The sequence below is a fragment of the Hyperolius riggenbachi genome, chromosome 6 (assembly GCF_040937935.1).
Source record: "Hyperolius riggenbachi isolate aHypRig1 chromosome 6, aHypRig1.pri, whole genome shotgun sequence".
NCBI classification, from domain to species: domain Eukaryota; kingdom Metazoa; phylum Chordata; class Amphibia; order Anura; family Hyperoliidae; genus Hyperolius; species Hyperolius riggenbachi.
This window is the reverse complement of record NC_090651.1, coordinates 347,743,526-347,768,221: the sequence shown is the minus strand read 5'-3', so window position 1 is coordinate 347,768,221 and position 24,696 is coordinate 347,743,526. Positions and strand designations below refer to the sequence as shown.

At 54.3% G+C, this 24,696-nt stretch overlaps 1 protein-coding gene across 1 annotated transcript in view; it reads right to left on the bottom strand.

Annotated features, from left to right (window-relative positions):
* Positions 1-21,652, bottom strand: part of C1QA (complement C1q A chain) — a 29,803-nt gene extending 8,151 nt beyond the window's left edge. The window contains exon 1 of the mRNA XM_068243146.1: positions 21,549-21,652. Within this exon, the coding sequence (XP_068099247.1) occupies positions 21,549-21,553 (5 nt within the window). The 5' untranslated portion in view covers positions 21,554-21,652. The remainder of the gene's footprint in view (positions 1-21,548) is intronic.
* Positions 21,653-24,696: the final 3,044 nt, after the last annotated feature.

Genomic DNA, 24,696 nt, shown 5'->3' with positions numbered 1-24,696 from the left:
AGCACACTGTACACTGCACCCTGAGACTGGAGCCTCTCTCGCCTCGTCCCGGCCCTGATAGCACCCCTGATATAGACTATAGTAGAGCACACTGTATACTGCACCCTGAGACTGGAGCCTCTCTCACCTCCGCCTCAGCCCGGCCCTGACAGCACCCCTGATATAGACTATAGTAGAGCACACTGTACACTGCACCCTGAGACTGGAGCCTCTCTCGCCTCCGCCTCAGCCCGCCCTGACAGCACCCCTGATATAGACTATAGTAGAGCACACTGTACACTGCACCCTGAGACTGGAGCCTCTCTCACCTCCGCCTCGGCCCGGCCCTGACAGCACCCCTGATATAGACTATATTAGAGCACACTGTATACTGCACCCTGAGGCTGGAGCCTCTCTCGCCTCCGCCTCAGCCCTGCCCTGACAGCACCCCTGATATAGACTATAGTAGAGCACACTGTACACTGCACCCTGAGACTGGAGCCTCTCTCGCCTCCGCCTCAGCCCTGCCCTGACAGCACCCCTGATATAGACTATAGTAGAGCACACTGCACACTGCACCCTGAGACTGGAGCCTCTCTCGCCTCCATCTCAGCCCGCCCCTGACAGCACCCCTGATATAGACTATAGTAGAGCACACTGTACACTGCACCCTGAGACTGGAGCCTCTCTCGCCTCCGCCTCGGCCCGGCCCTGACAGCACCCCTGATATAGATTATAGTAGAGCACACTGTATACTGCACCCTGAGGCTGGAGCCTCTCTCGCCTCGGCCTCGGCCCGGCCCTGACAGCACCCCTGATATAGATTATAGTAGAGCACACTGTACACTGCACCCTGAGACTGGAGCCTCTCTCACCTCTGCCTCAGCCCGGCCCTGACAGCACCCCTGATATAGACTATAGTAGAGCACACTGTACACTGCACCCTGAGGCTGGAGCCTCTCTCGCCTCCGCCTCGGCCCGGCCCTGACAGCACCCCTGATATAGATGATAGTAGAGCACACTGTACACTGCACCCTGAGGCTGGAGCCTCTCTCACCTCCGCCTCGGCCCGGCCCTGACAGCACCCCTGATATAGACTATAGTAGAGCACACTGTACACTGCACCCTGAGGCTGGAGCCTCTCTCGCCTCCGCCCGGCCCTGACAGCACCCCTGATATAGACTATAGTAGAGCACACTGTACACTGCACCCTGAGGCTGGAGCCTCTCTCGCCTCTGCCCGGCCCTGATATAGACTATAGTAGAGCACACTGTACACTGCACCCTGAGGCTGGAGCCTCTCTCGCCTCGGCCTCGGCCCGGCCCTGACAGCACCCCTGATATAGACTATAGTAGAGCACACTGTATACTGCACCCTGAGACTGGAGCCTCTCTCGCCTCGGCCCGGCCCTGACAGCACCCCTGATATAGATTATAGTAGAGCACACTGTATACTGCACCCTGAGGCTGGAGCCTCTCTCGCCTCGGCCTCGGCCCGGCCCTGACAGCACCCCTGATATAGACTATAGTAGAGCACACTGTACACTGCACCCTGAGACTGGAGCCTCTCTCGCCTCCGCCTGGGCCCGGCCCTGACAGCACCCCTGATATAGACTATAGTAGAGCACATTGTACACTGCACCCTGAGACTGGAGCCTCTCTCGCCTCGGCCCGGCCCTGACAGCACCCCTGATATAGACTATAGTAGAGCACACTGTACACTGCACCCTGAGGCTGGAGCCTCTCTCGCCTCCGCCTCAGCCCTGCCCTGACAGCACCCCTGATATAGACTATAGTAGAGCACACTGTACCCTGAGACTGGAGCCTCTCTCACCTCCGCCTCGGCCCGGCCCTGACAGCACCCCTGATATAGATTATAGTAGAGCACACTGTACACTGCACCCTGAGACTGGAGCCTCTCTCGCCTCCGCCTCGGCCCGGCCCTGACAGCACCCCTGATATAGACTATAGTAGAGCACACTGTACACTGTACCCTGAGACTGGAGCCTCTCTCGCCTCCGCCTCGGCCCGGCCCTGACAGCACCCCTGATATAGACTATAGTAGAGCACACTGTACACTGCACCCTGAGACTGGAGCCTCTCTCGCCTCGGCCCGGCCCTGACAGCACCCTGATATAGACTATAGTAGAGCACACTGTACACTGCACCCTGAGACTGGAGCCTCTCTCGCCTCCGCTTCAGCCCGGCCCTGACAGCACCCCTGATATAGACTATAGTAGAGCACACTGTACACTGCACTCTGAGACTGGAGCCTCTCTCGCCTCCGCCTCGGCCCGGCCCTGACAGCACCCCTGATATAGACTATAGTAGAGCACACTGTACACTGCACCCTGAGGCTGGAGCCTCTCTCACCTCCGCCTCAGCCCTGCCCTGACAGCACCCCTGATATAGACTATAGTAGAGCACATTGTACACTGCACCCTGAGACTGGAGCCTCTCTCGCCTCGGCCCGGCCCTGACAGCACCCCTGATATAGATTATAGTAGAGCACATTGTACACTGCACCCTGAGGCTGGAGCCTCTCTCGCCTCCGCCTCGGCCCGGCCCTGACAGCACCCCTGATATAGACTATAGTAGAGCACACTGTACACTGCACCCTGAGACTGGAGCCTCTCTCGCCTCGGCCCGGCCCTGACAGCACCCTGATATAGACTATAGTAGAGCACACTGTATACTGCACCCTGAGGCTGGAGCCTCTCTCGCCTCCATCTCAGCCCGCCCCTGACAGCACCCCTGATATAGACTATAGTAGAGCACACTGCACACTGCACCCTGAGACTGGAGCCTCTCTCGCCTCCGCCTCGGCCCGGCCCTGACAGCACCCCTGATATAGACTATAGTAGAGCACACTGTACACTGCACCCTGAGACTGGAGCCTCTCTCACCTCCGCCTCGGCCCGGCCCTGACAGCACCCCTGATATAGACTATAGTAGAGCACACTGCACACTGCACCCTGAGGCTGGAGCCTCTCTCGCCTCCGCCTCGGCCCGGCCCTGACAGCACCCCTGATATAGACTATAGTAGAGCACACTGTACACTGCACCCTGAGGCTGGAGCCTCTCTTGCCTCTGCCTCGGCCCGGCCCTGACAGCACCCCTGATATAGACTATAGTAGAGCACACTGCACACTGCACCCTGAGACTGGAGCCTCTCTCGCCTCCGCCTCAGCCCGCCCTGACAGCACCCCTGATATAGACTATAGTAGAGCACACTGTACACTGCACCCTGAGACTGGAGCCTCTCTCGCCTCCGCCTCAGCCCGCCCTGACAGCACCCCTGATATAGACTATAGTAGAGCACACTGTACACTGCACCCTGAGACTGGAGCCTCTCTCACCTCCGCCTCGGCCCGGCCCTGACAGCACCCCTGATATAGACTATATTAGAGCACACTGTACACTGCACCCTGAGGCTGGAGCCTCTCTCGCCTCGGCCTCGGCCCGGCCCTGACAGCACCCCTGATATAGACTATAGTAGAGCACACTGTATACTGCACCCTGAGGCTGGAGCCTCTCTCACCTCCGCCTCAGCCCTGCCCTGACAGCACCCCTGATATAGACTATAGTAGAGCACACTGTATACTGCACCCTGAGACTGGAGCCTCTCTCGCCTCCATCTCAGCCCGCCCCTGACAGCACCCCTGATATAGACTATAGTAGAGCACACTGTACACTGCACCCTGAGACTGGAGCCTCTCTCGCCTCGGCCCGGCCCTGACAGCACCCCTGATATAGACTATAGTAGAGCACACCGTATACTGCACCCTGAGACTGGAGCCTCTCTCGCCTCCGCCTCAGCCCTGCCCTGACAGCACCCCTGATATAGACTATAGTAGAGCACACTGTACACTGCACCCTGAGACTGGAGCCTCTCTCGCCTCCGCCTCGGCCCGGCCCTGACAGCACCTCTGATATAGACTATAGTAGAGCACACTGTACACTGCACCCTGAGACTGGAGCCTCTCTCGCCTCCGCCTCAGCCCTGCCCTGACAGCACCCCTGATATAGACTATAGTAGAGCACACTGTACACTGCACCCTGAGACTGGAGCCTCTCTCGCCTCCGCCTCGGCCCTGACAGCACCCCTGATATAGATTATAGTAGAGCACACTGTATACTGCACCCTGAGGCTGGAGCCTCTCTCGCCTCCGCCTCGGCCCTGCCCTGACAGCACCCCTGATATAGACTATAGTAGAGCACACTGTACACTGCACCCTGAGACTGGAGCCTCTCTCGCCTCGTCCCGGCCCTGATAGCACCCCTGATATAGACTATAGTAGAGCACACTGTATACTGCACCCTGAGACTGGAGCCTCTCTCACCTCCGCCTCAGCCCGGCCCTGACAGCACCCCTGATATAGACTATAGTAGAGCACACTGTACACTGCACCCTGAGACTGGAGCCTCTCTCGCCTCCGCCTCAGCCCGCCCTGACAGCACCCCTGATATAGACTATAGTAGAGCACACTGTACACTGCACCCTGAGACTGGAGCCTCTCTCACCTCCGCCTCGGCCCGGCCCTGACAGCACCCCTGATATAGACTATATTAGAGCACACTGTATACTGCACCCTGAGGCTGGAGCCTCTCTCGCCTCCGCCTCAGCCCTGCCCTGACAGCACCCCTGATATAGACTATAGTAGAGCACACTGTACACTGCACCCTGAGACTGGAGCCTCTCTCGCCTCCGCCTCAGCCCTGCCCTGACAGCACCCCTGATATAGACTATAGTAGAGCACACTGCACACTGCACCCTGAGACTGGAGCCTCTCTCGCCTCCATCTCAGCCCGCCCCTGACAGCACCCCTGATATAGACTATAGTAGAGCACACTGTACACTGCACCCTGAGACTGGAGCCTCTCTCGCCTCCGCCTCGGCCCGGCCCTGACAGCACCCCTGATATAGATTATAGTAGAGCACACTGTATACTGCACCCTGAGGCTGGAGCCTCTCTCGCCTCGGCCTCGGCCCGGCCCTGACAGCACCCCTGATATAGATTATAGTAGAGCACACTGTACACTGCACCCTGAGACTGGAGCCTCTCTCACCTCTGCCTCAGCCCGGCCCTGACAGCACCCCTGATATAGACTATAGTAGAGCACACTGTACACTGCACCCTGAGGCTGGAGCCTCTCTCGCCTCCGCCTCGGCCCGGCCCTGACAGCACCCCTGATATAGATGATAGTAGAGCACACTGTACACTGCACCCTGAGGCTGGAGCCTCTCTCACCTCCGCCTCGGCCCGGCCCTGACAGCACCCCTGATATAGACTATAGTAGAGCACACTGTACACTGCACCCTGAGGCTGGAGCCTCTCTCGCCTCCGCCCGGCCCTGACAGCACCCCTGATATAGACTATAGTAGAGCACACTGTACACTGCACCCTGAGGCTGGAGCCTCTCTCGCCTCTGCCCGGCCCTGATATAGACTATAGTAGAGCACACTGTACACTGCACCCTGAGGCTGGAGCCTCTCTCGCCTCGGCCTCGGCCCGGCCCTGACAGCACCCCTGATATAGACTATAGTAGAGCACACTGTATACTGCACCCTGAGACTGGAGCCTCTCTCGCCTCGGCCCGGCCCTGACAGCACCCCTGATATAGATTATAGTAGAGCACACTGTATACTGCACCCTGAGGCTGGAGCCTCTCTCGCCTCGGCCTCGGCCCGGCCCTGACAGCACCCCTGATATAGACTATAGTAGAGCACACTGTACACTGCACCCTGAGACTGGAGACTCTCTCGCCTCCGCCTGGGCCCGGCCCTGACAGCACCCCTGATATAGACTATAGTAGAGCACATTGTACACTGCACCCTGAGACTGGAGCCTCTCTCGCCTCGGCCCGGCCCTGACAGCACCCCTGATATAGACTATAGTAGAGCACACTGTACACTGCACCCTGAGGCTGGAGCCTCTCTCGCCTCCGCCTCAGCCCTGCCCTGACAGCACCCCTGATATAGACTATAGTAGAGCACACTGTACCCTGAGACTGGAGCCTCTCTCACCTCCGCCTCGGCCCGGCCCTGACAGCACCCCTGATATAGATTATAGTAGAGCACACTGTACACTGCACCCTGAGACTGGAGCCTCTCTCGCCTCCGCCTCGGCCCGGCCCTGACAGCACCCCTGATATAGACTATAGTAGAGCACACTGTACACTGTACCCTGAGACTGGAGCCTCTCTCGCCTCCGCCTCGGCCCGGCCCTGACAGCACCCCTGATATAGACTATAGTAGAGCACACTGTACACTGCACCCTGAGACTGGAGCCTCTCTCGCCTCGGCCCGGCCCTGACAGCACCCTGATATAGACTATAGTAGAGCACACTGTACACTGCACCCTGAGACTGGAGCCTCTCTCGCCTCCGCTTCAGCCCGGCCCTGACAGCACCCCTGATATAGACTATAGTAGAGCACACTGTACACTGCACTCTGAGACTGGAGCCTCTCTCGCCTCCGCCTCGGCCCGGCCCTGACAGCACCCCTGATATAGACTATAGTAGAGCACACTGTACACTGCACCCTGAGGCTGGAGCCTCTCTCACCTCCGCCTCAGCCCTGCCCTGACAGCACCCCTGATATAGACTATAGTAGAGCACATTGTACACTGCACCCTGAGACTGGAGCCTCTCTCGCCTCGGCCCGGCCCTGACAGCACCCCTGATATAGATTATAGTAGAGCACATTGTACACTGCACCCTGAGGCTGGAGCCTCTCTCGCCTCCGCCTCGGCCCGGCCCTGACAGCACCCCTGATATAGACTATAGTAGAGCACACTGTACACTGCACCCTGAGACTGGAGCCTCTCTCGCCTCGGCCCGGCCCTGACAGCACCCTGATATAGACTATAGTAGAGCACACTGTATACTGCACCCTGAGGCTGGAGCCTCTCTCGCCTCCATCTCAGCCCGCCCCTGACAGCACCCCTGATATAGACTATAGTAGAGCACACTGTACACTGCACCCTGAGACTGGAGCCTCTCTCGCCTCTGCCCGGCCCTGACAGCACCCCTGATATAGACTATAGTAGAGCACACTGTGCACTGCACCCTGAGGCTGGAGCCTCTCTCACCTCCGCCTCGGCCCTGACAGCACCCCTGATATAGACTATAGTAGAGCACACTGTACACTGCACCCTGAGACTGGAGCCTCTCTCGCCTCCGCCTCAGCCCGGCCCTGACAGCACCCCTGATATAGACTATAGTAGAGCACACTGTACACTGCACCCTGAGGCTGGAGCCTCTCTCGCCTCCATCTCAGCCCGCCCCTGACAGCACCCCTGATATAGATTATAGTAGAGCACACTGTACACTGCACCCTGAGACTCTAGCCTCTCTCGCCTCCGCCTCAGCCCGGCCCTGACAGCACCCCTGATATAGACTATAGTAGAGCACACTGCACCCTGAGGCTGGAGCCTCTCTCGCCTCGGCCTCAGCCCTGCCCTGACAGCACCCCTGATATAGATTATAGTAGAGCACACTGTACACTGCACCCTGAGACTGGAGCCTCTCTCACCTCCGCCTCGGCCCTGACAGCACCCCTGATATAGACTATAGTAGAGCACACTGTACACTGCACCCTGAGACTGGAGCCTCTCTCGCCTCCGCCTCGGCCCGGCCCTGACAGCACCCCTGATATAGACTATAGTAGAGCACACTGTACACTGCACCCTGAGACTGGAGCCTCTCTCGCCTCTGCCCGGCCCTGACAGCACCCCTGATATAGACTATAGTAGAGCACACTGTACACTGCACCCTGAGACTGGAGCCTCTCTCGCCTCCGCCTCAGCCCGCCCTGACAGCACCCCTGATATAGACTATAGTAGAGCACACTGTACACTGCACCCTGAGACTGGAGCCTCTCTCACCTCCGCCTCGGCCCGGCCCTGACAGCACCCCTGATATAGACTATATTAGAGCACACTGTGCACTGCACCCTGAGGCTGGAGCCTCTCTCACCTCCGCCTCGGCCCTGACAGCACCCCTGATATAGACTATAGTAGAGCACACTGTACACTGCACCCTGAGACTGGAGCCTCTCTCGCCTCCGCCTCAGCCCGGCCCTGACAGCACCCCTGATATAGACTATAGTAGAGCACACTGTACACTGCACCCTGAGGCTGGAGCCTCTCTCGCCTCCATCTCAGCCCGCCCCTGACAGCACCCCTGATATAGATTATAGTAGAGCACACTGTACACTGCACCCTGAGACTCTAGCCTCTCTCGCCTCGACCTCGGCCCGGCCCTGACAGCACCCCTGATATAGACTATAGTAGAGCACACTGTACACTGCACCCTGAGACTGGAGCCTCTCTCACCTCCGCCTCAGCCCGCCCTGACAGCACCCCTGATATAGACTATAGTAGAGCACACTGTACACTGCACCCTGAGACTGGAGCCTCTCTTGCCTCTGCCTCGGCCCGGCCCTGACAGCACCCCTGATATAGACTATAGTAGAGCACACTGTACACTGCACCCTGAGACTGGAGCCTCTCTCGCCTCCGCCTCGGCCCTGACAGCACCCCTGATATAGACTATAGTAGAGCACACTGTACACTGCACCCTGAGACTGGAGCCTCTCTCGCCTCCGCCTCAGCCCGGCCCTGACAGCACCCCTGATATAGACTATAGTAGAGCACACTGCACCCTGAGGCTGGAGCCTCTCTCGCCTCGGCCTCAGCCCTGCCCTGACAGCACCCCTGATATAGATTATAGTAGAGCACACTGTACACTGCACCCTGAGACTGGAGCCTCTCTCGCCTCCGCCTCAGCCCGGCCCTGACAGCACCCCTGATATAGACTATAGTAGATCACACTGTACACTGCACCCTGAGACTGGAGCCTCTCTCACCTCCGCCTCAGCCCGGCCCTGACAGCACCCCTGATATAGACTATAGTAGAGCACACTGTACACTGCACCCTGAGACTGGAGCCTCTCTCGCCTCGGCCCGGCCCTGACAGCACCCCGGATATAGATTATAGTAGAGCACACTGTACACTGCACCCTGAGACTGGAGCCTCTCTCGCCTCCGCCTCGGCCCGGCCCTGACAGCATCCCTGATATAGACTATAGTAGAGTACACTGTACACTGCACCCTGAGGCTGGAGCCTCTCTCACCTCCGCCTCGGCCCGGCCCTGACAGCACCCCTGATATAGACTATAGTAGAGCACACTGTACACTGCACCCTGAGACTGGAGCCTCTCTTGCCTCTGCCTCGGCCCGGCCCTGACAGCACCCCTGATATAGACTATAGTAGAGCACACTGTACACTGCACCCTGAGACTGGAGCCTCTCTCGCCTCCGCCTCAGCCCGGCCCTGACAGCACCCCTGATATAGACTATAGTAGAGCATACTGTACACTGCACCCTGAGACTGGAGCCTCTCTCGCCTCCGCCTCGGCCCGGCCCTGACAGCACCCCTGATATAGACTATAGTAGAGCACACTGTACACTGCACCCTGAGACTGGAGCCTCTCTCACCTCCGCCTCAGCCCGCCCCTGACAGCACCCCTGATATAGACTATAGTAGAGCACACTGTACACTGAACCCTGAAGCTGGAGCCTCTCTCACCTCCGCCTCAGCCCGGCCCTGACAGCACCCCTGATATAGACTATAGTAGAGCACACTGTACGCTGCACCCTGAGACTGGAGCCTCTCTCGCCTCCGCCTCGGCCCTGCCCTGACAGCACCCCTGATATAGACTATAGTAGAGCACACTGTACACTGCACCCTGAGGCTGGAGCCTCTCTTGCCTCTGCCTCGGCCCGGCCCTGACAGCACCCCTGATATAGACTATAGTAGAGCACACTGTATACTGCACCCTGAGACTGGAGCCTCTCTCACCTCCTCCTAGGCCCTGACAGCACCCCTGATATAGACTATAGTAGAGCACACTGTACACTGCACCCTGAGACTGGAGCCTCTCTCGCCTCGGCCCGGCCTGGCCCTGACAGCACCCCTGATATAGACTATAGTAGAGCACACTGTACGCTGCACCCTGAGGCTGGAGCCTCTCTCGCCTCCGCCTCGGCCCGGCCCTGACAGCACCCCTGATATAGACTATAGTAGAGCACACTGTACACTGCACCCTGAGACTGGAGCCTCTCTTGCCTCTGCCTCGGCCCGGCCCTGACAGCACCCCTGATATAGACTATAGTAGAGCACACTGTACACTGCACCCTGAGGCTGGAGCCTCTCTCGCCTCCGCCTCGGCCCGGCCCTGACAGCACCCCTGATATAGATTATAGTAAAGCACACTGTACACTGCACCCTGAGACTGGAGCCTCTCTCACCTCCGCCTCAGCCCGCCCCTGACAGCACCCCTGATATAGACTATAGTAGAGCACACTGTACACTGTACCCTGAGACTGGAGCCTCTCTCGCCTCGGCCCGGCCCTGACAGCACCCCTGATATAGATTATAGTAGAGCACACTGTACACTGCACCCTGAGGCTGGAGCCTCTCTCGCCTCCGCCTCGGCCCGGCCCTGACAGCACCCCTGATATAGACTATAGTAGAGCACACTGTACACTGCACCCTGAGGCTGGAGCCTCTCTCGCCTCCGCCTCGGCCCGGCCCTGACAGCACCCCTGATATAGACTATAGTAGAGCACACTGCACACTGCACCCTGAGGCTGGAGCCTCTCTCGCCCCCGCCTCGGCCCGGCCCTGACAGCACCCCTGATATAGACTATAGTAGAGCACACTGCACACTGCACCCTGAGGCTGGAGCCTCTCTCACCTCCGCCTCAGCCCAACCCTGACAGCACCCCTGATATAGACTATAGTAGAGCACACTGCACACTGCACCCTGAGAATGGAGCCTCTCTCACCTCCGCCTCAGCCCTGCCCTGACAGCACCCCTGATATAGACTATAGCAGAGCACACTGTACACTGCACCCTGAGACTGGAGCCTCTCTCGCCTCCGCCTCGGCCCGGCCCTGACAGCACCCCTGATATAGACTATAGTAGAGCACACTGTACACTGCACCCTGAGGCTGGAGTCTCTCTCACCTCCGCCTCGGCCCTGATATAGACTATAGTAGAGCACACTGTACACTGCACCCTGAGACTGGAGCCTCTCTCACCTCCGCCTCAGCCCTGCCCTGACAGCACCCCTGATATAGACTATAGTAGAGCACACTGTACACTGCACCCTGAGACTGGAGCCTCTCTCACCTCCGCCTCGGCCCGGCCCTGACAGCACCCCTGATATAGACTATAGTAGAGCACACTGTACACTGCACCCTGAGACTGGAGCCTCTCTCGCCTCCGCCTCGGCCCGGCCCTGACAGCACCCCTGATATAGACTATAGTAGAGCACACTGTACACTGCACCCTGAGGCTGGAGCCTCTCTCACCTCCGCCTCGGCCCGGCCCTGACAGCACCCCTGATATAGACTATAGTAGAGCACACTGTACACTGCACCCTGAGACTGGAGCCTCTCTCGCCTCGGCCCGGCCCTGACAGCACCCCTGATATAGACTATAGTAGAGCACACTGTACACTGCACCCTGAGACTGGAGCCTCTCTCGCCTCCGCCTCAGCCCGGCCCAGACAGCACCCCTGATATAGACTATAGTAGAGCACACTGTACACTGCACCCTGAGACTGGAGCCTCTCTCGCCTCGGCCCGGCCCTGACAGCACCCCTGATATAGACTATAGTAGAGCACACTGTACACTGCACCCTGAGACTGGAGCCTCTCTCGCCTCCGCCTCGGCCCTGCCCTGACAGCACCCCTGATATAGACTATAGTAGAGCACACTGTACACTGCACCCTGAGGCTGGAGCCTCTCTCACCTCCGCCTCAGCCCGCCCCTGACAGCACCCCTGATATAGACTATAGTAGAGCACACTGCACCCTGAGGCTGGAGCCTCTCTCGCCTCGGCCCGGCCCTGACAGCACCCCTGATATAGACTATAGTAGAGCACACTGTATACTGCACCCTGAGGCTGGAGCCTCTCTCGCCTCGGCCTCGGCCCGGCCCAGACAGCACCCCTGATATAGACTATAGTAGAGCACACTGTACACTGCACCCTGAGACTGGAGCCTCTCTCGCCTCCGCCTCGGCCCTGACAGCACCCCTGATATAGACTATAGTAGAGCACACTGTACACTGCACCCTGAGACTGGAGCCTCTCTCACCTCCGCCTCGGCCCTGATATAGACTATAGTAGAGCACACTGTACACTGCAGTGGGCACAGTACAATTATTATCATTACAGCAAAGTCCCCAGTATCCGGCACTGGTGGGGATCGCCTGACGCCGCATACATGTGCCTGCCAGTTGCAACCCGGCCGAAAAACCACAACCCTCCCCCCCCTCGCAGCATAAAATACCTTCCTGTAGCTCGTATCGGCTTTCTGTCATCCTCCGTGTACGGCTCTCAGCGTATTACCTGACCCGCGTCGGCTTACGTGACACGCCAGGAGCCGTGTACGGGCGCTGGGAAGACTCTAGGAGCTACAGGAAGGTTAGGAGACAGCGCTGGAAACACGGTGAGTATTTTTTCCCCTGCAAAACCCCCCAAAGCACAGTCTCTATTATCCCCTCAGGCATGTCGGTTAGTTGAGACTTTGGTTGCCTGAGTTCTGGATGACAGGGACTTTGATGTATTATTACTTAGTATTTATAATCTCACGATCAGTTCAGTCACAGCATATGAAACACGGGGAAGCAGGGCTGGTTCTAGCAACAATGGGGCCTCAGGGCAAATTTAACCCGGGGGCCCCGCAACAGACACCCCACCCGACCAAAAAGCGGCATTAAGGGCCCTTTGTTGTAGACAAATTTACCTCCTGGGCCCCTGAGGCGGCTGCTGAGCCTCCCTCCCAATTACCTCCCAACTTAACTGTGCTCCCCTGCAGAGTGTTTGGTAGTGCAGCATATCGCCTGCCCGCCAGCGCAGGTGAGACGCTGCTCTGCCAAAGACTCTGCAGAGGTCCCGGGAAGAAACAGTTAAGATTGGAGAGAAACACCTTGGGGACCCCTACAGGATCTGTTTTGCCTCTATGGTAGCGCCAGTGTGGTGAACATTTTTGCAACTTTATAATATTTTTCAACCAGTTGCAATAATTTATACTTATAGCTATCAGAAAGTGCAACCTAACCACTGATGTCAATGTATATTTGTATCAGAAAATGCAACCCAACCTAACCGTATTCTCACACAGATCCCTCCTTTAGTGGGCAACTAATAACCACCCTGGAGGGAATAAAGAACCCCTCTGGTGGGCAACTAATAACCCCCCTGGAAGGAACTAAACATCGGCAGTTGCAAATAATGACAGCTGGGAAATGTGAAAGAAGCCGCACATGCGCAGTAAAAGGAAACCTAAACCGGAAAGAAAAAAATTCATGTCCGCGATAGCTTCCTGCACCAGCGGGAATGCGTGCAAATGTATGTGTGGCTGCCTGCCGACTCCGAGTCTGCAATAACGAAACTAGCTGGCGGCATGGGACCGGAGGAGCCATGAGTGACTGCAAGGGCACAGGATGGCTGCAGGGGGCTGGTAGAAGCCCCAGGTAAGTGAAACTCATTTTTTTCGGTTTAGGTTTCCTTTAAAGAGAACCCGAGGTGGCATTTCATTACGTTAGTGGGGCACAGAGGCTGGTTGTGCACACTAACACCAGCCTCTGTTGCCCCATCGTTGGCCTCAAAGACCCCCCTGCTCGCCGATATACCCCCGCAGTGCTGGTGACACGCAGCGTGTCGCCAGCACAATGTTTACCCTAGCGCTGTCTGTCAGCGCAGCTCCCCCGCCTCCTCCGTATCGCCGCTACCCGCCCGCGTCCCTTCCCTCCCGCTGATTGGAGGGAAGGGACGCGGGCGGGTAGCGGCGATACGGAGGAGGCGGGGGAGCGGCGCTGACAGACAGCGCTAGGGTAAACATTGTGCTGGCGACACGCTGCGTGTCGCCAGCACTGCGGGGGTATAGCGGCGAGCAGGGGGGTCTTTGAGGCACACGATGGGGCAACAGAGGCTGGTGTTAGTGTGCACAACCAGCCTCTGTGCCCCACTAACGTAATGAAATGCCACCTCGGGTTCTCTTTAAGCCCAATCCATACAAGTTGCAAAATATTATAGGTTGCAATATTTTTCATTACATCGGCCCTGCGGAGAGGACTAAATACAATACATATGACACGGGCAGTGATAAATTTATTGTCTACAAGACAGTGTAGTCTAGAGACAGAAGCGTACAGATGTGCACCCCACCCCTCCTCCCGGGAGACTATGAGGTTGATTCACTAAAAGCTATTTCATTAGCGTGCCTTAATTGTCAGTGTTAGCACGCTGAGGAGTGGAGCCGGTGTAAAGTTACTAGCACTCGCTTTGCTGCAAAACAGCAGCATAGCGTGCACTCCTGTTACTGGCAGGGGCATTGCTAGGATCCTTATAGTGTCGGGGGACTTTTGTGCACTCCAGCCGAAAAATGGGTGGGGCCATGCACCAGAATGTGGGTGTGGTCATGGGTGGAGTCAAATTTACATGAACGTAACTGCAGTCTAAGTAGGCCTGCCCAGCAAAATGTTGGATGAATCTCCCCTCTCCATTAATACAAAAGCATATCACATAAGTAGGCAGTGATACATAAACATAACTAGGCAGAGTTACCTGGCTTCTGTGCCAGCTGGTCTGGCTTTCTGCTGGGTGGGCTGGCCTGCTGTCAGGTCCTCTGGCAGACCACCCATAGCATTCCCGACCTTCTAGTAGAACTCCTCTCATGCTCCCACGGGCCTTCCATTGAGGCACCACAACTCCCAGCATGCCCCCATAGAACAACCACAGCTCCCTGCATACCCCCATAAAGGCACCACGGCACCCAACATGCCCCCATAGAGGCACAACAGCACCCAGCATACCTCCCATTGATGTATCACAGCTCCCAGCATGCCCGCAAGTGAGGCACCACAGCTCCCAGCATGCCCCATAGAGACTTCACAGCTGACTCTGCCTGGAGGACATTAGCTGCACCTCAGAATAGATCCGGGGCATGTGCCACTGATCTTTGGGGCTAACAACGCCCCTGTGGGAATCATTACACGTGTTACGTGGCCAATAGCGCACTAACACTGACAATTAAAGAGAATCTGAAGCGAGTATAAAACTGGCTTCTTCTCTTATCAGTATCAGAATCAGATTTATTTCGCCAAATACAGCACACGCTATATTCAGAATTTTTTGTGGTACACATGGCATAGACATAGTACAGGAGGAGGACAAGAAGCACAAACACAGACAATTTACAACTGCAGTAATGATATACATGACAAACTGGGTCGTCGGTAAGGGTTCGTTCCTGCCGTGCAGGAGCAGTCCAACAATAATACTAATAATAGTACAAATAATCAGGGCAGTTTCTAGGCTAAATTTCACCCAGTTCGAGAGTCAAAAAATTGCCCCCCCCCCCTCCCCCCCCAATCAAAGCTGCTAAGTGAAATCATGTCAAAAGGCTTCTTGAAACCAACTCACCATTTTTATTTTATTTTTAATTTTTTTACTCTGCGTCTGACCACCTGCCCAGGGAAAAAAAGAGTGACCCCCTCCGCCCCCTAGCCAGGGAGTCACAGTATGGTGGTCTGACCACCTGTCCAGGGAAAAAAAGTGTGACCCTCTCCCCCCCTAGCCAGGGAGTCACAGTCAGACCATGGTGGTTTGACCGTCAGACCACCATGGTCTGACTTTGACTCCCTGGCTGTGGGTGGTAGGGGGGGTGCTCTTTTTGCCCTGGGCTGGTGGTCAGAGCCCACCATGGTCTGACTGTGACTCCCTGGCTGGGGAAGGGGGGTACTCTTTTTGCCCTGGGCTGGTTGGTGGTCAGACTCTGACCACCAGCCCAGAGCAAAAAGAGTGCCCCCCTACCCCCAGCCAGGGAGTCACACTGTTAGACCATCACCATGGTGGGTTCTGACCACCAGCCCAGGGCAAAAAGAGCGCCCCCCTCCCCCAGCAGCCACATCAGAAAGAGAGAGGCAGTGCTGTACATAGACTGCCTGCCTTACTGCCTACTTACCATGAGGTCCATCTCATGGCAGGTGGAACTGGAAGAAGGCGCCGGGCCAGGAACGGTGGGGGTCCGGGCAGGGGACCATGGAGGTGCTAGCGGGCAGCGGCAGCAAGGGCCAAGGCACCCACTAGCAGCAGTGGCAGCGAGGAGCCCGAGTCCAACTGGCCAAAAAGACTCCACCTTCTGGGGCTGGGCTCCGCCGCACACTGCTGCTGCACACAGGGGTGAGCCTGGGGTGCCTGGCACCTGGCAGCAAGATTTTCTCTGGCGCCTATGGGAGTGGTTAAATTAACGGCGCCCAACCACATAACCACACCCATGTCCTGCCTAATCACACCCACACCTTCCACCTCTTTACGCATGCATGTGGTACCCCATTCCTACCCCTCTTCCATGGGCTTGCTCCTGGCTGGCTTTGACTGCCTGGCAGTCTGCTAGTCTCTGGACTGACTCAGGTTGAGAGGCTCTGCGAGTGCGACGCAGTCACACACTGCGTATTTATGGCTGCCTGCGGCCACCGTACTCTCGCTCGCTGTCGTCGGCTCCTCCCCCCGCCAAGCCCAAGCGTGAGGTGGGCTGCCTGTATCTTTCCCGTTGCGCCGCGCAGCCTGCCAGTGTTGCCAACCTTTCACGTTATTTTTTACTGACAAATACCTAAAAATTTACTGACAAAAGATTATTTTTACTGACAAAATTTCCCCACTAAATGCACATAAGAGACAGCGTTTCACCAGTAAATGCACATAATAAGAGACCGCTTTTCACCAGTAAATGCACATAAGAGACCGCTTTTCACCAGTAAATGCACATAAGAGACCGCTTTTCACCAGTAAATGCACATAAGAGACAGCTTTTCACCAGTAAATGCACATAATAAGAGACTGCTTTTTACCAGTAAATGCACATAATAAGAGACTGCTTTTCACCAGTAAATGCACATAATAAGAGACAGCTTTTCACCAGTAAATGCACATAATGACAAACAGCCAGTTTCCCCAGTACATGTAGCCAGCCTGGACCCCCATTAGGCAGTGAGTGACAGGGAGCCCCTTTAGGCAGTGAGTGACAGGGAGCCCCTTTAGGCAGTGAGTGACAGGGAGCCCCTTTAGGCAGTGAGTGACAGGGAGCCCCTTTAGGCAGTGAGTGACAGGGAGCCCCTTTAGGCAGTGAGTGACAGGGAGCCCCTTTAGGCAGTGAGTGACAGGGAGCCCCTTTAGGAAGTGAGTGACAGGGAGCCCCTTTAGGAAGTGAGTGAGTGACAGGGAGCCCCTTTAGGAAGTGAGTGAGTGACAGGGAGCCCCTTTAGGAAGTGAGTGAGTGACAGGGAGCCCCTTTAGGAAGTGAGTGAGTGACAGGGAGCCCCTTTAGGAAGTAAGTGAGTGACAGGGAGCCCCTTTAGGAAGTGAGTGAGTGACAGGGAGCCCCTTTAGGAAGTGAGTGAGTGACAGGGAGCCCCTTTAGGAAGTGAGTGAGTGACAGGGAGCCCCTTTAGGAAGTGAGTGACAGGGAGCACCTTTAGGAAGTGAGTGACAGGGAGCCCCTTTAGGAAGTGAGTGACAGGGAGCCCCTTTAGGAAGTGAGTGACAGGGAGTACCTTTAGGAAGTGAGTGACAGGGAGCCCCTTTAGGAAGTGAGTGACAGGGAGCCCCTTTAGGAAGTGAGTGACAGGGAGCCCCTTTAGGAAGTGAGTGACAGGGAGCCCCTTTAGGAAGTGAGTGACAGGGAGTACCTTTAGGAAGTGAGTGACAGGGAGCCCCTTTAGGAAGTGAGTGACAGGGAGTACCTTTAGGAAGTGAGTGACAGGGAGCCCCTTTAGGAAGTGAGTGACAGGGAGCCCCTTTAGGAAGTGAGTGACAGGGAGCCCCTTTAGGAAGTGAGTGACAGGGAGTACCTTTAGGAAGTGAGTGACAGGGAGCCCGTTTGAGCAGTAAGTGACAGGGAGCCCCCAGCCGCCGCTCCCGCTCCCCCCTTACCTTGCAGACCTCAGGATCAGCGGCGACCCGACCAGTACCGGCGGGCGCCGGACGCAACCGCTCTATATGCGGAAGTGATGTCACTTCCGCATAGTGCGGGCGCTGGGTCCTAGCGCCCGCACGATTGGTCGCCGCCTGATCGAGGTCTGAGTGAGGCGCCAGGAGGGAGGGAGGGGGAGCAGTGGCGGCGGCCACAGGGACGGCCTGGCGCCCCCCAATCTGTCACTCATCGGCGCCCCGTTCAGCAGAACCGGCTGAACGGGGCAAGAAACGGCCCTGCTAATAATAATAAAGATGATGGTGGCCCCAGTACAGTCTCTGGACATTGAGAACAAGGGCGTGCAGGGGCGTGAGCTGATGGAGAGACCCCGCTAGGGCATGCCGGTAGGCGGGCCCGGTGGGGGAAGGTTGGAGTTGAGCAGCCGAACCGCTTGGGGGAAGAAGGTGTTCATCCGTCTGGTGGTTTTGCATGGTATGGACCTGTAGCGGCGGCCCAGTGGGAGCAGCTTGAAGTGGCGACTGCCTGGGTGGGAGGGGTCACGGGAGATCACAGTGGCCCTCTTCCTCATCCTAGCGGAGTGGAGGAGGTCAAGAGGTGGAAGAGGGGACCCGATGATTCTCTCTGCATCAGCTATGACTCTCTGCAGTTTGTGTTTGTCGCTGGCCGTTGCGCCCGCATACCAGACAATGACTGAGGAGCAGAGGATGGATTCTATAGTGGCAGTATAGAAGCTGGTCAGCAGTTCCCTGGGCATGCCGAATCTCTTCAGCTGGCGCAGGAAGAACAATCTCTGCTGTGATTTCTTCTGTATTATGGAGGTGTTCTGCCCCCACTTCAGGTTGTTAGTGAGAGTCGTGCCGAGGAACCGCACCGATGTCACCCTAGAGACTTCGGTACCCCCAATGAGGATAGGTAGGAGGGGGGGAGGGTTCCTCCTGAAGTCTACGACTAGTTCAACAGTCTTTGCGGCATTGAGAACTAGGTTATTTGCTCTGCACCAGTTGCAGATTCGCTCAACTTCGCTGCGGTACTCATGCTCGCCGTTGCTGCTAATTAGGCCAATGATGGTGGTGTCGTCTGCAAATTTGATGACTTTCACAGAGTCAGCGGATGATATGCAATTGTTGGTATAGAGGGAGAACAGTAGTGGTGACAATACACAGCCTTGTGGAGCCCCAGTATTGGTGGTTCTGACGCTGGAGTAGCAGCTGCCGAGCTTCACTTGTTGCGTTCTGTTGGTCAGGAAGTCCTTGATCCATGCTCGGAGCGTGGGATCTACTCCGAGCTGCGCCAGATTGGTGAGCAGGATGTCTGGGCAGATCGTGTTGAACGCCGAGCTAAAATCCAGAAACAAGATCCTAGCATAGGAGACAGGGTTGTCAAGGTGCTCCATGATGTATGCCAGGCTGGCATTGATGGCGTCCTCCACGGATCTGTTTGCCCTATAAGCAAATTGGAGCTGGTCGAGGTGAGCGTCCGTGTGTCTCTTCAGGTGGGCAAGGACCAGCCGCTCAAAAAGCTTCATAATGTTGGAGGTTAGGGCCACTGGTCGGAAGTTGTTGTGCTCAGTGCTGCCGGGTTTTTTGGGGACTGGTACAATTGCGGACCGCTTGAAACAGGAGGGGACTGTACCGTCCGATAGTGACCGCTCGAATAAGTTATATTCAGCAGGGGCATGTGTGCCCCTGCTAAACCGCCGCTATCCCGCGGCTAAACGGGGGTCCCTTACCTCCCAAATCCCCTCCGTCCTCGCCGGGGATCTCTTCCTGGTGAGGCAGGGCTAATGGCCGCAGCCCTGCCTCACACACGTCTGTCAGCGTGTATCTCCGCCTCTCGCCCGCCCCTCTCCCTTCACTGAGAAGGGGCGCTGATAGACGGCGCTGAGAGGCAGGGCTGCGTCTATTAGCCCTGCCTCTAGGAGCAGCAAAATCTACGACCAAGTTGGTCGTAGATTTTGCAGGGGGAGAATTGGGGGGTAAGGGACCCCCGTTGTGCGGCGGGATAGCGGCGGTTTAGCAGGGGCACACATGCCCCTGCTGAATATAGGAGAAGAAGCGAGTTTTTTACTCGCTTCAGTGTCTCTTTAAGGCATGCTGATGAAATATCAGGTAATAGGAGGTTACTTGCGCTATTTCTCTTAGTGAATAAACCCCAATGTGTGATTTTCACATGCACTGTTAGGGGTGCTTTAGAACGGAGTTGAGAAGTGCTACAATATACGGTGTATAGTACAGCAGGCAGTGTGCAGTTTACATGATAGCATATACCATTCATAGAGTAGTGACAATAAAACATGTACAGTTTAATTAGAGTATAATCCAGTATGCTTCTGTGTACACTATGTACCATACAACACAGGGTATATACATTGCATAGAAGTGCTGTATGTATCTTGCACAGAGGATTAAATTATAAATTATACATGGAGCTACCTGTCTTCGGGAGCCCGAGTGCCTATGAAGACGGGCCGCTCCATACTGCGCGAGTGCGCGAGAGAGCATGCTCGCGTATACGCAGGCCCGTCTTGACTTCCGAAACCTCCTGTGGTGGAGGACAGAGCGGGTCCTCCAGCATCCAAGTCTGAGACACCAAAGTGCGCCCCCCATCGCTTTCTCCTCAGCCGTCACACACTGAGCACACTCAGCCGTCACACACTATTAGACTAAGAGGCAGTGACACCCCAGGACCCTCAAACCCCCCCCCCCCCCCCCCAGCACCTTAAAGGAAACCTAAACTGAGAGGGATATGGATGTTTACGTTTAAACAATACTAGTTGCCTGGCAGACCTGCTGATCTCTTTGGCTGCAGTAGTAGCTGAATCGCAGACCTGAAACAAGCATGAATCAATCCAGTCTGACTTCAGTCAGAGCATCCGATCTGCATGCTTGTTCAGGGGCTGTGGCTGAAAGCATTAGAGACACAAGATCGGCAGGAGAGTCAGGCAACTGGTATTATTTTAAAAGGAAAAATCCATATCCTTCTCAGTTTAGGTATCCTTTAATATCTAGTTATCTGGCTTGCAGTCACTGCCATGTATTTCCTTTTCTTATTTCTCTCTGCTTAAAACACAATAGGGGAATGATAGCTGAGTGAGTTGTGCGGCCCTCCTACACTGTGCCCTGAGGCTGGAGCCTCTCTCGCCTCTGCCTCGACCTGGCGGAGAACAGTCGGAAACTGCTAATGGGGAGAAAGCACTAGAACGAGGGGACCGTTAAAGGAACGGGAAGGCTCTATAGCACCCCTCCTTAGGTTTTTTTTTTTTTTTTTTTTAAATACGCTTTAGATTCATTTTAAATGTTACAGTATTATATAGTATCATATAAACTGTTATAAGTAGTTCAAAACACTATAATGTCCACATCCAGAGCTGTGTGAAAGTAAATCACTTTTCCACATTTCATCATGTTTAACACAGGATTCAACTTACATACCAATTCAACTTACAAATAACCTCCCGAAATGGAACCTGAGTGTAAGTAGTGGACAGCCTGTATAGTTCTGCAAAGTGCACAAGAGACAGTGTATGTGGCTTGTGGGACTCCTGTGGCCTCTCACCTCATAACAGCTTCTCCGACCTCTGCCACTGATCTGCACGATTCCTCCGACCTCTACGAATATCTGAGGCTTCCCCTGACCTCCTTCTGCTTTTCTCCTTGCAGCTCTGAGTTCATCTCCAGAGGAAGAGGAGGAGAGACACATACTGGTCCTGTTATTACAGGAGTAGTGGTAACAGTAGTAGAAGTATTAATAGGATGAGTATTAGTATTAGAAGTAGTATTAGTAGTAGTAGTGCTATTAGTACTAGTACTAATAGTTGCAAATTCAACCAGAAAATAAAAAATAAAAATAAAGTATGTTAGTAGTAGTAGAAGCAGCAGGAGTAGTGGTAACAGTAGTAGGAGTATTAGTAGTAGGACGAGTAGTAGTAGTAGTAGTAGTAGCAGCAGCAGGAGTAGTGGTAACAGTAGTAGGAGTATTAGTAGTAGGACGAGTAGTAGTAGTAGTAGTAGAAGCAGCAGGAGTAGTGGTAACAGTAGTAGGAGTATTAGTAGTAGGACGAGTAGTAGTAGTAGTAGTAGTAGTAGAAGCAGCAGGAGTAGTGGTAACAGTAGTAGGAGTATTAGTAGTAGGACGAGTAGTAGTAGTAGTAGTAGAAGCAGCAGGAGTAGTGGTAACAGTAGTAGGAGTATTAGTAGTAGGACGAGTAGTAGTAGTAGTAGTAGTAGTAGAAGCAGCAGGAGTAGTGGTAACAGTAGTAGGAGTATTAGTAGTAGGACGAGTAGTAGTAGTAGTAGAAGCAGCAGGAGTAGTGGTAACAGTAGTAGGAGTATTAGTAGTAGGACGAGTAGTAGTAGTAGTAGTAGGACGGGTAGTAGTAGTAGTAGTAGTAGTAATAATCGTTTCAAATTCAACCTAAAAATTTTTTTTTAAAATAAAGTACAACAGAAGTAGTAGAAGCAGAAGGAGTAGTGGTAACATTAGTAGGGGTATTAGTAGTAGAGATGCAAGCAAACCGTTCGCCAGCAAATTAAATCACCTCTTAAAGAGAATCTGTATTGTTAAAATCGCACAAAAGTAAACATACCAGTGCGTTAGGGGACATCTCCTATTCCCCTCTGTCACAATTTCGCCGCTCCCCGCCGCATTAAAGTAGTCAAAAACAGTTTTAAAAAGTTTGTTTATAAACAAACAAAATGGCCACCAAAACAGGAAGTAGATTGATGTACAATATGTCCACACATAGAAAATACATCCATACACAAGCAGGCTGTATACAGCTTTCCTTTTGAATCTCAAAAGATCATTTGTGTGTTTACCTTCTGTCCCCTTCTTCTCTCATGCACTGAACATTACAGGCTTCCTGCAGACAGCTCTGCCTGTGCCTGTGTTTGTAATTCCTCAGTATGTGTCAGCCAGCTACTTTCACAGCCTAACAGAGGAGGATTTTTATTCAGCTCTCTTCTATCACTGATAAGATAGCAGAGAAGCTGCTGGCTTATGTAAATAAAACACACACTGGAGTGTGCATAGAGGAACAGACCAGCAAGGAAGAGTTGGCAGCCTTCCAGACACAGGCCGACAAGTCTGACAAGGGAAAGATACATTGATTTATTACAGAGACCGTGATAGTACAAAGTGTTGCAGTGAGCCAGAACAGATTAGAATAGGTTTAGGAACTTGTAGGATGGTAGAAAAAACGTTGTAATTTTTGTTACAGAGTCACTTTAAGCAATTTTTTCCCCAAGCTAAATAAACCCATTTTGTCCAACCTTTTTCTGATTAATTTAGTAGTCCGTCTTTGTACCCGTTCTAGAAGGTCAATGTCCTTCCCATAGTGTGGTGCCCACAACTGTATCCCATACCCCAGATGTGGCCTCACAAGTGATTTATACAGAGGGAGTAGTGTGCTAGCATCTCGTGATTGTATTTCTCATTTTATGCATTCCCGAATATTATTTGCTTTAGCTGCTACTTGGCATTGACTGCGGATGTTTAACTTGTTTTCAACCAGCAGTTTTCCCAAGTCCTTCTCCAAGTCTGATGTTTCCAGCTAACAGGCATTTATCTTATATGTCACTCCACCAGTGGCACGTAGGGGCGTAACAATAGACCCTGCAAGGGATGCAGCCGCAGGGGGGCCCAGAAGCCACAGGGGGCCCTGTCCTGAGAGACTGACAACTAAGGGCAAGGAGAGAAAAAACTTTATTTTATCTGCACAATTGCTCTAATGACTGCATCTGCTCAGCCACTGATAAGGAATCATACAAAGTTGTGTAGACAACGATTTGTAGACAGTCCCTATTCAGTGTGCAGGGGTAGGGGGCCCCATCCAAAGTTTTGCAGGGGGGGCCCTGTGATTTCCAGTGCCCCTGGTGGCACATCCAAGGTGCATGATCTTACATTTATCTACATTAAATTGTCCTCTGCCATCTGCCTGCCCGTATAGCCATGTTGTCAAGATCCTGTTGTAAAATATCACTATCCTGCTAAGTGTTGATAATTCTGCATAAGATGGCAACGTCACTCCTTCTTCTCTGCAACCAGCTACCTCACACTTCTCTACAGTCTTGTTCTACCTCTCTCTGACATCTTCTTGTCCTGTCCTCCTCTCTCTATCACCATGCACTCTGCATTCTCCTCTCTCCTAGTTTGACTTCTCCTTTTTTTTGTGTTTCCCCTCCCCTCTGCACCCTCCACATTTCATAAACCTACTGCTCAAGTGATATCTTTGCTTTGATGTATAGCTCGATTGTCCAATGTACAGTGTGCAGATTATATGGGTATAGTTTGCCATCTGGTGGTAGAATAGCAGAATGCATTCTAGTGGCCACTGCTAAACTGAAGCCTCTCATTTCCCATGTGCAATGCCACAGATGAATTAGACAGGGCAAAGCTCAGGATTTCCAAGGCGGAAGATTCCTGAAAGGTCTCTCTAAACCTTGCACAATATGATAATATGGCAGGAGCCGCAGGACAGACTATGACTATGGTTGAGGTTAGACTATGAGCTCCTCTGAGGGCAGTCAGTAACATGACTGTCATTGTGTACTCTGTAATGTGCTGCAGAAGATGTCAGTGATATAAAAACATAATAATAATAATAATAATAATAAATGTGAGTTTCTCTGAGAACAATTAGTGACATGACTATGTACTTTGTAAAGTGCTGCAGAAGATGTAAGTGCTATATAAATGCATAATA